Genomic DNA, 15063 nt, shown 5'->3' on the forward strand with positions numbered 1-15063 from the left:
AATATCATTAAAAATATAAATTATTTAATAACTAGTAAAAACTATAACAAATAAAAATCTTGTTTTTCTTCAAGGGAAATGTCCTATCTTAAGTAATATCATTATCGCAACACTCAACAACAACATCGCATTTTATTCCACTATCATGCAGCCCTATTTTTTCCACTATTAATTGTCGCTACAAAGTTCTATGCCTGGTATTAGACGCAATCTGCCAGCAATTCCTTGCTTTGTTGCCATTTATGTGCTAGCTAGACAATAGAGTGATGGTGTGAAAAGCAAGCCATGGGGCCCAGCTCTGTTCACGAGTTCTCCGGTGCAGATGCAGATGAGCTGTGGCAGCTGTGGTCTGGCTGCAACCACACGGCTCAAATAGAGGGGAGAAAGGCCAGACGTGTCCTAGTCTTTATACCCGGTGTTCCATCCACACCCTCAGCACCAGTATCCCCCAGGAGAACGATATCATTAAACATGAAGGCACTGGGTCCAATCATCCATCATGCACACACACCTGCCTCCTCTGAAATGCCACGTGGAGCTTCCTGCATTGTTACAAACCCGTCTGCCACAAGCATGGATTGTTTAAAGTCTGGTACGTAATGGTCAGCACAGTAAAGTGTTAATACAGCAGATTTCTAGCATATTATACAACTGAGACACATGAGAGTGATTATATTATTGTAGTTATGTGTACTGGAATATCTGCAATACTAATATATTGATTTTTGGCCTTTTTAATCAACGTACTGCATGATAAATCTAAATTAAATCGAAATCATGATTTAGCAAAAGTGATTTAGCAAATCTTTGTCAGGAAAGCACGGTTCTGTGATCAGTAGTAAATCTACTCCGAAAGCCAGAGGGCGCTCTCTTACAGAAACTGCAAATGCACTGCAAAGAAGGGATCCAGAAAGAGGATTTAACTGCTTTTATTGATTCAACGTGACTATTATAATAATCTCACAGTAGAATCTATTTCAGAAACTCGACTGAAGTCATGAGGTAAGTTTGGATTTAACCCATGTTATTAAATATGTTTTTTTAGATACTTTCAGATGTAGCAGCAACACATAGCCATAGTTTACAGAGAAGTGAAACAAACAACTGTCAAATCTGCTTTCACAGTTCACACGAGTAGCGTTCGTCATGCATCTGAACTGTGGCTTGCATAGTGTAAATTAGGACTGTGGGCTGCGATATGAAATATATATGTATTATTTCATTTCCCTTGCCCAGAGAAAATGTGTAACAAATAGGCATGGGATGATAAATATACCGTTCCTAATGGATGTGTAAGATTTTGTTCACGTTTATTTTTTGTTTTTTATTTTTAGGACAACAATATCTCCAGCAGAAAAGATATCCAAAGATATTGTAATAAAAATAAAGACAGCAGAAGTCAATGATTCATTTGAATTATTTAGCCTTCAAAGGGAAAAAAAAGTTTTAGTTATTTTTTACCCAGACATTTAAAAAGAATATATTTTAGAGCAGTAATCACAATACCGTGAAACCGTGATATTTTTATCCAAGGTTATCATACCATCAGAATCTTATACCAACCCATGTCTAGTAACAACAGATGTCCTGACATTATATCCAACCCATCAGATTATGCTACAAACACTGTAATTGAATGGTTCTGAAGTTGGGGTTAGCGATTAGGTAGGTTAGGGCGATATTACAGCTTCATATCACACTAATCCACATTAAAATTTACACTAGTAGCAAAATCTAATGAGTAGCATTTGCCTCATCAAAAGGTGCTACCTACTTTTTGAAGGGAAGGTACTGTAGGACAATCTGACAAGGTAGGAGAAATCGACCGATCACCAGTTGTGTGTGACAGCCTTACTAGCCAATTGAGCGAGCACACTTTAGGTCTGCCCAATCAGAAATGTACAACCCAACTACATCCACAATAAAAAAAAAAAAAAAGAAAACCAACAGGACAGGGCTGACAGGATGATAGCGTCTGCTGCTTCAGAAGAATTAATAGACAAATTAATATCAATGAAAAACATTTATTTTGGTTTTAAGGTCACAGACATCAAAAAAAAAAAAACAGGTAGTTTTTAAGAGCTGTCGCAGAATTGTAGTCATGGCTTACAGTTTATGGAGCTGAAGCTTGAATACAAAATTAAATCGTAAATCAAATATAATATCTTTAAAAAATAAAGAAATAAATAAAAATTCGCAATTAGATATTTTTTTCCTAAATTGCACAGCCCTGGTGTAAATGTAGGCAAGTATGCTCTATTGTGAGACCTTTTTCCAAATAGACTTACTAAAAACTGTCCATTATGTAAATTTGGGTACATTTTGACCAAGAACAACACACTGCAGCAAAGGGTTGTGCAGCAAAAATAGACCCAAATCAATTATGGCATTGCCACTTATGCTCCTGCTACTCACTGCTTTGCCACCTTGGCATGTAGTGTAAATGAACTAATGTGTTAACAAGGATGCCAAAAAAAAAAAAAAAAAGAGGGATGCTTACACGCTTGGTGTTAAATAGGCTTTGCGACAGGAAGCTTTCGCTCCAGACTGTTGTGAACATGATTGCACTGTAAAAAAAATAATTGCTGCTTTACTTTTTTTGTTGTTGTTGAATTAAACAAACTCTTCTAGTTCATAAATCTAGGACAATAAATCAATGTTTTGTGGTTCATGGATCGATTCTCAGGTTTTATGAACGCATTGCGATTCTCTCTGAAATCGATTAGGAGCTTAGTTTTGAAGAGCAGATGATGTTCTAGGCTAGATTTAATCACTCACTCTTAAGGTTGGTTTATACTTCTGCGTCGAGTGATCGCCGTGATGCCTTCCATCGGGCTCGCGGCTCTCAGCCCCGCCCACACTCATCACCGCTACCAAGCTGACCAATCACAGAGCTTGCGCTACGCATCGTTGTGACATGTTGTTACATTTTTTTGAGAGGTGCGTATCAGCGTCAGCATCAGCCACAGCGAGGAGTATACGACCACATGAAGGCTGTGTCGAACCATACGCGTGCACTTGATGCAAAATATAAATCAGCCTTTAGTAAGCACAAGGAAAAACCATAAATGAACAAAACAAATGAATCAAGGACTGCAAAAGCCCTAATTTCCAGTCATCTCGGCTTATATCAATCAATCTGCTGGGACCATATTGTTTGAGGTAAAAATTTACTGCATTTACTAAAGGTGAAAATTCACTGTGGTGACCCCTGATAAATAAGGGACTAAGCTGAAGGAAAATGAACTAATTAATAAAAATTCCTACATTTTGGAATGCCTAAGGAGGAGCAAATTAACATTTTTAAGTGAACTATCCATTTAAATAAATGGATCAATCATTTGTATTTAATAAAAAAGAAAATAAACAAACAAACAAAGAAGTCGCTTGGACATTCAAAACAGTGAGGAGCAGAATAAAAAGAGACTATCCAAATCTGGGCCACTTCTGACAGTAAAGAGGCACGTGGCCTTCATCTCCATTCAGGCCAATTACTGGACTGAAACAGCTCCACTTTAACCATTTACTAAAGGAAAAACCCTGAGAAACAGGATCCAGAACAGAAATAAATGTTGTTTTTAATATCATTATTATCCCAATGATAATAGTACAGTAACAATCTGCATTTAAAACATCAACCTACAGACAAGCTTGCATCTGACACTTTCAGTAATGAAATAATTCCAATATTTACCAAAAAAAAAAAGGTGATAATTACATTTTTATAACCCATCACTATTATGTCAAACTGACACACCCAGGAAAAGCAGTTGAGTCAATCAAAGATTCAACAGCAGAGAGACCGTTCCCTCAGCTGTAAAATGAGGTCAAGAGTCCTACAAGCCACATTTATATTTCAGCCAGCAACAGACTGAGTGTCTTATTGTTACAGTAGGTACAGATCAGCGAGTCTATACTTGAATACATCCTCCAATACTATCCCTTTCCAGCTGTATGAGACCAGCAGCTGTATGATCTAGATGGATCTTGTGTGTAACTTTTTGGTACCACCATAAATCAGCCTAGAAAGACAAACTAACTTAATATATTTATTCAAAGAATGGCAAAAAGGCCCACTTATTTATATAAAGTCTGATTTTGCCCACACACGTTGCTTCTCATGTGTAAAAGTCATTAGTGACCGATACTGGAGCAGAGGCTAAAAATATTCCTGGAGCAATATGGCTGCTGGTCATTGCGTTTTCCACCATGTTAACCCTAAATTTAGAGATTATGCATCATCATTATTGAAACATTGTCAGCCACAAGGCCATTTCAATCAGTGCTTATGTGTATAGTTAACATGCACGGAAAGAAATGGAAACACCTTAAAGAAACAGGAATGTTTTACTTTTATTTATAAAATGTGCAGCATGCTAGTGATTATCTTCTCACAAAAAAGTGGTAATACATCTTCAGAAGAATTGCAATAAGTAATAATGCATTTATGTTTGTAACAAGCCAGCAGCAGCCTTAACGTGATGCTAAACTCCACCACATATAAAGTGATTGAAACAACAAATTCTCAATTATGGGGGAATTACTCATTTAACAGATCGGGTGCATGAAAACAACATAACACGGTGAGCGCTCTATATCTGCTGACACAGGGAGTTGGTGGAATTAAGAAAACCCTTCCTGTCCATCCACAACATTTCAATTGTGCAAGCACTGCAAATGAGACAAATGCTTTTGATCCTGACTGTCAAACAGCACAACAGGGGACTCAGACTGATGCCCTCCCAGCCAAAACATCCACACTCACTCATGTATCCCACAGACTGCTATTACTGGGCATTTACATCATTTACTGTAAGTGGACAAAGAGAAGAGGAGTTGACCACTCTTCTTAGACATTTCAATTGTGGACAACATACAGATTCTGTATAAATTGGCTCTGTGCAATAAAAAAAATTCAGCAATGACAAAAACAGAGTAAACTGTGGAAACGGTAAAAAGGTATAGCTCTTATAACACAGAAGCTATTGTATAGAACACAATGATATAAAACTGCACACATTTTGGGTGAAGTTGTGCTGTACACATACCTAATCAAATAGCAATGTGGACTGAATGAGTGTGATTGGCGTTGACTAAATATACTCAAGCATGTGCGTGATGTTTGTGGTGTTTCCAGCATCTGCTGTCTGACTATTTGAGGAGATGATTGAGGAGATCATCTACAGAGCTGCCCTAAGAGTTACTTCTTGAGCATTTTACTCTTTCTTTTGGGACATTATTTCAGTATGTCACGTACATGAAAAGCCAAGCATGTCGAAATAAAGGTTTGGTTTAACTTGAAGATATATTGAATTTTAAGATTAACTTGAAGATTATATTGAATTTAAATTACATTGGAATGTATTAGGGATGCTCCGATCTAGAGTTTTTTAGCCGATACCGAGTACCAATTCTGATGCTTCAAGCTTTATAATGTATAAAGCGCATTTTCCCTCCAACTATGATATTTAAGTGGAGATCTTGCCTTACCTAAGAGAATAAATTAAAGATGTTGCATATAACTCCTTAAACATGTCTCATAACCAATTAGTGTGGACATGTCATGGTCAGAAGAAGCTTTACAGAAAATCATTGATAAAACAGATACAAAAAATTGGTAGGAAAAATGACTAACAAAGCAATTTGGAAACATTGCAAATGATGGAAAAAGAATTCAGCTCGTCTTGATAAAGATTGGAGCGCATATTTGATGTACAGGTTAAAATACACACATATAAATCCATTACTTCTTTACTAAAAGGAAATCAGTCCATAAACTACCGTTTATTACAATAAATTATGTTATCAAATATTAAAAATATATATATATTTTTTTTTATTTCCCAAATATTTCCAGCCAGGTTTTTAATGAACTTGCAATATTGTTGAAAACAGTTCAGTTTCAGTTCTGATATGTAAAAAAAAAATCAGTTCTTATGAATCCTCTGCTTGTAAACTCCTAAACAAACACCTGCGATCGCTTCAAAAGATTGGCCAGATTAGCGAGTACCGATCGAGTCATGAAATGTAATTATCGGCCAATACCGATCTCTGGCCGATTGATCAGAGCATCCCTAGAATGTACTACTCGAAATAATTCATAAAAAATTATTATAAAATAATAATTATTTATTTACTTATTTATTTAATTACTGCAAAATTGTTCTTTCATTTTGAACAGCTATAAATCGGACAGAAAATAACTTACTTCGTAATATCCTTAATTGTTTCTTGTGTTAAATCTTAAACCACTGTTAAAACTTGTTTAAGAAATGGTTAGGGAGTACGACTTTAAAACCAAAGGTTCTAGATTCATTGAGGTAAAGTTAGTTTTATATTCGCACATTCAGACTTTCTCATCAATAATATAATCTCAAATATTTATTTATTTATTGCCACATCAGCAACTTATGGCTATTTTATAATCTCAAATAAAAGTATTCTTTGCTAATTATATAGTAAACTAAATAGTGAAATCATATTAGCATCAAAGTACAACATTGTTCAGTCAATTAAATGGTGCTAATGTTGTTTTTTTAAGTCATACTTAAATATCATTTCAGTCCGAATATTCAAAGTACCATAGTACTTTGCTGTCTCTGAACGAATGTGCGAATATAAAACCAACTTTACCTCAATGTTTGACTTCCAGTACTTACAGCAATTGAATGTATGGGGAGTGAATAAACATGGCTCTCTCCTGCGTTCGATACCTAAATGAGGTAAAACCATACTTGACTTCACTTTGCTAATAATAAGTATTATGTTTTTAAAAAGGGACAAACATTTTGATTGCTAAAATGAATTAGAAAGAAAAAGAAATTTAAAACAGACAAAAATATAAAACAGGTTTACAAATATTAATCTCGTTTATCTAGTATTTTGTAATAGAATCAAAAATGGTATTAATAATTCTACAATATAACAGTAAAATGTGGAATTATATCCTTATTCAAAGAAAGTTTATTATTAAATAACAAAAAAACTGTAGTTAATTTATTGCCAAATCAGCAACCTATATCTATTTCATTGCAAAATTACAAAATTAAATAATAAATATGAAGAACTAGTGTGTCTTCACTCAACCCAGATAATTGCCAAAAGTACAATGCCGCTACAGTAATCTTTTGAAACCCCTTTAAGTACTAAACCTTAATTCCACTGAGGTAAATTTGGTTTTATATACACACACATTCATTCGTTTATCAACAGTGACAACTTGTGACACGCTACTTTGAATATTCGGACTGAAATGACATACAGGTATGACTTTAAAACATCATCAGCACTATTTCATTGCCTGTGAAAACTGCTGTGCTTTGACAGTCATTGGCTGCTAATATGATTTCCTCGTTTTGAATTAGCAAAGAATACTTTCTAAAATTATATTAAACATGCGAAAATAAAATCAACTTTACCTCAGTCTTAATTTCTTGGTACATAACTTTCAATATTATGTACAGTATCATCCATTAAACTACCGCTGTATAATAGCAATACAACAGAATGAGGTAAAGTTGGGTTATATTTGCACATTTGTTCAGTGACAACTTGTGATACACTCCCTATAATGTTTACCATGGTACTTTGAATATTTGGACTGAGATAACATGCAAGTATGACTTCACAGGTAATTTATTGTGCTAATGTTGTTTTGAAAAATGTTGTACTTTGATAGTCATTGGTTGCTAATATGATTTCACTATTTAGAATTAGCAAAGAATACTTTTTCTGAAATTATATTATTAAGCAGAAAGTCTAGATGTGTGAATATAAAATCAACTTTACTTAAATCTTAATTCCTTAGTACACAACTATCAGTATTATAGACAGTATCATCCATTAAGGTACCAATGCATAATAGCAATACAACAGTTACTACTGTAGGAGCATGGTATCCTAGTAACGTTAGTACTGTGCAAAAACAACAACACATGTATTCAAGCATGGGAAACTGAAATTCTTTCTCTTTTTTTGGACACTTAACGTTACCAACACCACAACAACAACAACATGATAATGATGATGATGATCAGTCAGTACCATGGTAGAGTGAAGGTATCAGGTGGGAAACCCACAGTGAGCAGCTCTGCCTGTCTGTCTTTGATTACACATCACAAGGAGTTAATAAAGCGACTTGTACCTCCATCCTGTTTCATTCATAAACACAAGCAAATCAACTCACCGATACCGAAGGCTTTGGCGAACAGCCACCGCAGATTAGCCGCTATTTTGGCTCGGGCTGAATCATACATTTCCAGCGGCACGATCTCCAGCGCCTCGCCCGCCGCCTCCATCTTTCTGCGGGAACTGTCAGCACCCAGCTCCGCGTCCATCCCGAGACCACCGTCTGCAAACACACAAGGGAAAAAGCACTATCAAACAATCCAGATGACCCTTTAATTGAGGCATGTGGCGATTTATAACCTCCATATCATGCATTGGAAGCTGTAACTCATTTCTTTAGCGTCAAAGCTAACTTAACTAACGTTAGCCCACGAGCGTGTATTTTATTCCAGAACTAGTATCCACTTATATTTGTGAAAAAAAATTAGACGCTAACAAAATGTACATTTATTAAAAACAGCTACCAGAGAAAACAATCCTAACCGCCCGTTCCCTGACAAAACAAGATAAGCTAGTCTGTGATTAGTTTATATGCAAAGTAACTAGCTAGCCATCGCCCAGGTAGCTAATAAACAGCAAAATGCTGTATCAAAATGTTGAAACACTCACATGTAAAGGTAGATTTCACCATCTGTGAGGGTTGCTGTATTGACCGTAAACTGGTTTGCATGTTTTGACTGAAACAGTTAGAATCGGCTAACAGCTAATGCTGCTTAATGAGAGGTGGACTAGCAAACCGCAGCTAAACAACAGCCCTATTGTCGGCAATTCAAGAAAACAGACGCTTTTACAGCAACGTACCTTCCATCTAATGATTTATCAACAATCCACTCTGTCAAATCTGTGGGTGAGAGATGAGAGAAAGGGGTAAAAGGCTCCGAGGGGAATCATGAGGCCACGTTTAGTCCGAGCAAATACGAGTGTCGGTGGATGAATGACAAACCCTACTGAGTGTGGATTCAGAACAGCCCTTACTATACAGCACACTTCAAAATAACACACTGACTAACTTTGTACGTTTTTTAACGCTTATTATTCACGGTTTGCTGTTGAGGGTGAAAGGTATGCAGACATTTGTTATTACTGTTTTGTTTTAGGGGATTTTGTCATTACAGTTCTGTTTTACCTGTGTTTTTAAAAGATAATCAGAAATAGCCTACTTAAAGGATGATCTATGGAGGAAGAAACCTGCAAATCAATAAATAAATAAATGTATATATAAATCTACAAATTTCTGCATAAATTAATATAAACAAATAACACAATAAATAAATAAATACGCAAATAAATAAATTAATTAATAAGTAAACAGATCTACAAGTCCCTGCATAAATAAAACAATAAATAAATAAATATACAAATCCCTGCATAAATAAAACAATAAATTAATATGCAAATGAATAAATATACAAATTCCTGCATAAATAAAACATTAAATAAAAAATAAATACCCAAACAAATAAATAAATGTATACATAAATCTACAAATTCCTGCATAAATATATCATTAAATAAAAAATAAATACCCAAAAAAATAAATAAATGTATATATAAATCTACAAATTCCTGCATAAATAAATCATTAAATAAACAAGTAAATAATTAAATAAATAAATAAATAAATATTCCAATCCCTGCAATAATAAAACAATAAATATGCAGATAAATAAATAAATAAATAAATATACAAATTCCTGCATAAATAAAACAATAAAAAACAAATATGCAAATAAATAAATGTATATATAAATCTATACAAATTCCTACATAAATTAAACAATAAATAAATAAATATGCAAATAAATAAATAAATAAATATACAAATTTCTGCATGAACAAAACAGTAAATAAATAAATATGTAAATAAATAAATAAATGAATAAATAAATATACAGATTTCTGCATAAATAAAACAGTAAATAAATAAATATGCAAATAAATAAATAAATGAATAAATAAATATATACACAAATTCCTGCATAAATAAAACATTAAATAAATAAATATGCAAATAAATAAATATATACACAAATTCCTGCATAAATAAAACATTAAATAAATAAATATGCAAATAAATAAATATAAATATATATATATATATATATATATATATATATATATATATATATATATATATATATATATATATATATATATATATATATATATACATATATAAATACACAAATTCCTGCATAAATAAAACATTAAATAAATAAATATGCAAATAAATAAATATATACATAAATTCCTGCATAAATAAAACATTAAATAAATAAATATGCAAATAAATAAATATATACATAAATTCCTGCATAAATAAAACATTAAATAAATAAATATGCAAATAAATAAATATAAATATATATATATATATATATATATATATATATATATATATATATATATATATATATATATATATATATATATATATACATATATAAATACACAAATTCCTGCATAAATAAAACATTAAATAAATAAATATGCAAATAAATAAATATATACACAAATTCCTGCATAAATAAAACATTAAATAAATAAATGTGCAAATAAATAAATATATATATACACAAATTCCTGCATAAATAAAACATTAAATAAATAAATAAATGTATATATAAATCTACAAATTCCTACATAAATAAATATACAAATAATTAATTGTGCGGTGTGAAAGAGGGGAAAATCTACATAGCATTTTAGCATTTTAGCATTTTCTTATTCCCCCAACATCCGTGCAATTTATTTCATTTTTAACTATTGATAATAACCTACATAGCCTACAAACATACATACAGTTGTTTACATAACCTGAATTTTAGTTATTTGTTTGAGATTGCTTTAAATTTTATCCTGTAATTTTGGAAACTACTTATGTAATTTCTTTCAAATGCAAAATAACATTGTTATCATTTACAGCTTAAAATAACAGCTATTAGAAATCAATAACCCTGGTTTTAAATCACAGGTGTTATGCTGCACGCCAATATGAACCAAAATCTCTGAGGAATGTTTAAAGTGCCTTGTTAAAACCGGGTTATGAATATTTAAAGCAGTTCTGCAGGCAAAATTTGTTCCAATCCAATATTGTCAAGGTGTATAGTGAAAATACTTTGATTAGTTACCCTTTCTTCATTTATTCAGATACATACAGATACAACACCACTCAGATGCATATACTGTACATAAATATTGTACATATGCTTTCTGTTCAGACATATCAGCATTGATTTTAGCTGTTTAATTGAAGACAAATCCCTCTTCTTGGATGCAACAATGTTAACAGGCAGAATTAAAGGGATAGTTTACTCAAAAACTAAAATTCTGTCATTATTTACTTTTGTTCCAAACAAGTTTATGGTTGCCTTTTTTTTTGTTGAACAGAAAAATAAGATATTTTGAAGAATGTTTCCAGTAGCCAATGACTTCCATAGTATTCATTTTTCCTACTACTGGTGTCATTGGTTACCAGTTTCCAACATTTTTTGAAACATCTTCTTTTGTGTTCAACAGAAAGACTCATAAGGGTTTGCTTCAAGTTGAGTAAATAATGAGTATATTTACATTTTTGAGTGAACTACCCCTTTAAGGAACTGAATATTGGTTTCTGCATTGTTGCAAGTATATATAACTCATTCATTCATTTTGCTTCACTTAAGTCCCTTATTTATCAGGGGTCGCCACAGCGGAATGAACTGCCAACTATTCCAGCATATGTTTTATGCAGCGGATGCTCTTCCAGCCGCAACCCAGCACTGGGAAAACCCATAAATCTCACATTCACACACACACACTTATACACTGATCACTTTAGTTCATCCAATTCACCTATACCGCATGTGTTTGGGCTGTAGGAGTAACCGGAGCAGAACATGCAAACTCCACACAGAAATGGCAAACTGGCCCAGCCAGGACTCGAACCAGCAACCTTCTTGCTGTGAGGCGACAGTGCTAACCAATGAGCCACCGTGCCACTCAGTATATATTACATTTTGTATTATTATTATTATTTTATATGGAATTTCCATCATGACACCTCAACACTGATTCACAGAGCGATCCTTAACCTCCCTGCACTGCCCAGCTTTGTGTCTTACAGGCAACACAATAACAAACACTGCAAAACACACTGCCTATGACTTATTAATGTGGAGACATATATCTTCACCCAAACTGTACTGCCAAAACATGCTGCAGAGGCGCGGTCACTATAGATTATGCAACTTTATGCTGATGCAGTATTTAAATGAATGCTAAGAAAATATATGAATCCATACTGTATCTCTCAAGGGTGAAATTCAGTTCAATTCATCTTTATTTCTATAGCGCTTTTACAATGTAGATTGTGTCAAAGCAGCTTAACATGGAAGTTCTAATAAATTGAAACTGTCAGTCTAGTTTTTAGAGTTTAGTTCAGTTCAGTGTGGTTTCAATTTCACTGCTTAAAGTCCAAACACTGAAGAGCAAATCCATCGATGTGCTGAAAATTGACCAGGATGCTTACAAATTTGATTGTAAGTCAATTTAAATAGCATTTCTATCCTTCAGTTTACCTCTGAGAACTTGTTCTCTGTTAGTGGGCATGAATTTAGGCTCAGGAGATATTTTGTAATAAATTAAAAGCATTCATGCCGCTGTTTATTTGAGAAGGCTGCTTTATTGGCTTTACATATACAGTAGATAAAGCAAATTTTTTTGTTGCTCTTGTAATTAAAGCAAGCAGAGGCAATAATACCCATACACAGTTAAAGTCAGAATAATTAGCCCTCCTCAATTATTAGCCCCTGTGTATGTGTATTTCCCTTTGATTTCTGTTTATCAGTAGGTTTTTTCAGCACATTTCTAAACATACTGTAATAGTTTTAATAACTCATTTCATCATTCATTTATTCATTTTCTTTTCGGCTTAGTCCCTTTATTAATCTGGGGTCGCCGCAGCGGAATGAACCGCCAACTTATAAAGCACGTTTTTACGCAGCGGATACCCTTCCAGCTGCAACACATCCCTGGGGAACATCCACACACACTCACTCACACTCATACACTACGGACAATTTAGCCTGCCCAATTCACCTGTACCGCATGTCTTTGGACTGTGGGGGAAACCGGAGCACCCGGAGGAAACACACACGAACGCAGGGAGAACATGCAAACAACTCATTTCTAATAACTGATTTATTTTATGCTCGTCATGATGACAGTAAATAATATTTTACTTCAAGACACTTCTATACAGCTTAAAGTGACATTTAAAGGCTTAACTAGATTAATTAGGCAAGTTAGGGTAATTAGCCAAGACATTGTATAACGATGGTTTGTTTTGTAGATTGAATTAATATTGATCTAATAATATTGATCTTAAAATGTTTTTTTTTTAATTAAAAACTGCTTTTATTCTAGCTGAAATAAAACAAATAAGACTTTCTCCAGAAGAAAAACTATTATTGGAAATACTGTGAAAAATTACTTGCTCTGTTAAACATCATTTGGGAACTATTTGAAAAAGAAAAAATTCACAGGAGGGAGAATAAATTTCTCTTGGTAGCATTAAACATGCCCAAAATCTCCTGGAGGGATCTGGTCGTGCATCGTACTGTCCTCCGAAATCAATGTTTGTCTAAATTGACACTGTATTTATTAGTCTGACGACTGGGGACCAGGACAGAGGCTGAACAGATGCTTTCTACTTAATGAAACGGTGACATAAAAGGTAAATCAAGCCCTTCGACAGTCCATCAGCCTGAAACTTTAACTGTGGTAGTACTGTGAAGACAATAGAAATCAAATTACTGTAAAAAATAAACAGTAATGAACTGCCTATTTTAATTATACAAACAATTAGGGCTGGGCGATAATTCGATATCGATAATTATCATGATATATGACAGTTCAATAATTGTTCAATAATGATTATGAATGTAAATATTCCGAGATCTGCGCATAACACGGTTTTATGCATCCTGCAATATATCAAGAGAGTGACTCCATAGGGTAAAGTAACCTGCATACACTTGATTATGTAATGGATGGACGCGTCACACAGTGCAAAGCATAACTTAACCTTTAAATGTCTATGCTTACATGGACAGTTCATCCAAAACTGAAAATTCTGTCACCATTAAATCACATTTTATCGTGAAAAACACGTTTTTTTTTTCCTTTTTTTCTGATGTATACAACAACTTGTCTTTGGTTGTTGAAATATTAAATTGTAAATGCTGAAAAATGATTAAGATTGTTCTTTTGTTTATTTATTTATTTTTTAATATCGTCAGACAGCTAAAACATTTCACAAAAATGTGTTAAATCAGCTGCACAAAGGGATTGGCATGCAGAAAATCCTTTAAAATTGATAGATATAAAGATTTAAACGTGATAATTATCGATATCGACTGATATGAAAAAAATTTATTGCTATATTTTTTTCGCCATATCGCTCAGCCCTACAAACCATAATTTTTAACATTAAAGGAAAACTCTAATGGCAGCACAGTGGCGCAGGGGGTAGCACAATCGCCTCATAGCAAGAATGTCGCTGGTTCGAGCACCGGCTGGGTCAGTTGGCGTATCTGTGTGGAGTTTTCATGTTCTCCCCGTGTTGGCGCGGGTTTCCTCCAGGTGTTCTGGTTTCGCCCACAAGTCCAAAGTCATGTGCTATAGGTGAATTGAATAGGCTAAATTGGCTGTACACTGTAAACCCTAATGTTGTCTTTACTTAAACAATTCAGTAAAGTTGACTGAACGTAACCTTAAATTTTGCATTTTGGTCTTATCACTTAAAAATATGAGTTCATTTAACTTATGTACCATGAAAATGCATAAACTTAAAATTTCAAGTGTAATGAGCGCAAAATCATAATTAATCCTTTGAAAAGAAATAGGTAATTTTCACAAATGTAGTTTTGACTGTAAAATTCTAATATGTGCAAC

At 33.4% G+C, this 15063-nt stretch overlaps 1 protein-coding gene across 2 annotated transcripts in view; it reads right to left on the bottom strand.

Moving 5' to 3' along the window:
• The window catches only part of camsap1b (calmodulin regulated spectrin-associated protein 1b), a 52395-nt gene extending 43331 nt beyond the window's left edge, over positions 1-9064 (bottom strand). For both annotated transcript variants that reach the window (XM_056458742.1, XM_056458741.1), the window contains exons 1-2: positions 8929-9064; positions 8186-8350 (exon numbers count right to left, since the gene is read on the bottom strand). In XM_056458742.1, the coding sequence (XP_056314717.1) occupies positions 8186-8350; positions 8929-8935 (172 nt within the window). In that variant the 5' untranslated portion in view covers positions 8936-9064. The remainder of the gene's footprint in view (positions 1-8185; positions 8351-8928) is intronic.
• Positions 9065-15063: the final 5999 nt, after the last annotated feature.

This window comes from Danio aesculapii, chromosome 5 (assembly GCF_903798145.1).
Source record: "Danio aesculapii chromosome 5, fDanAes4.1, whole genome shotgun sequence".
NCBI lineage: Eukaryota > Metazoa > Chordata > Actinopteri > Cypriniformes > Danionidae > Danio > Danio aesculapii.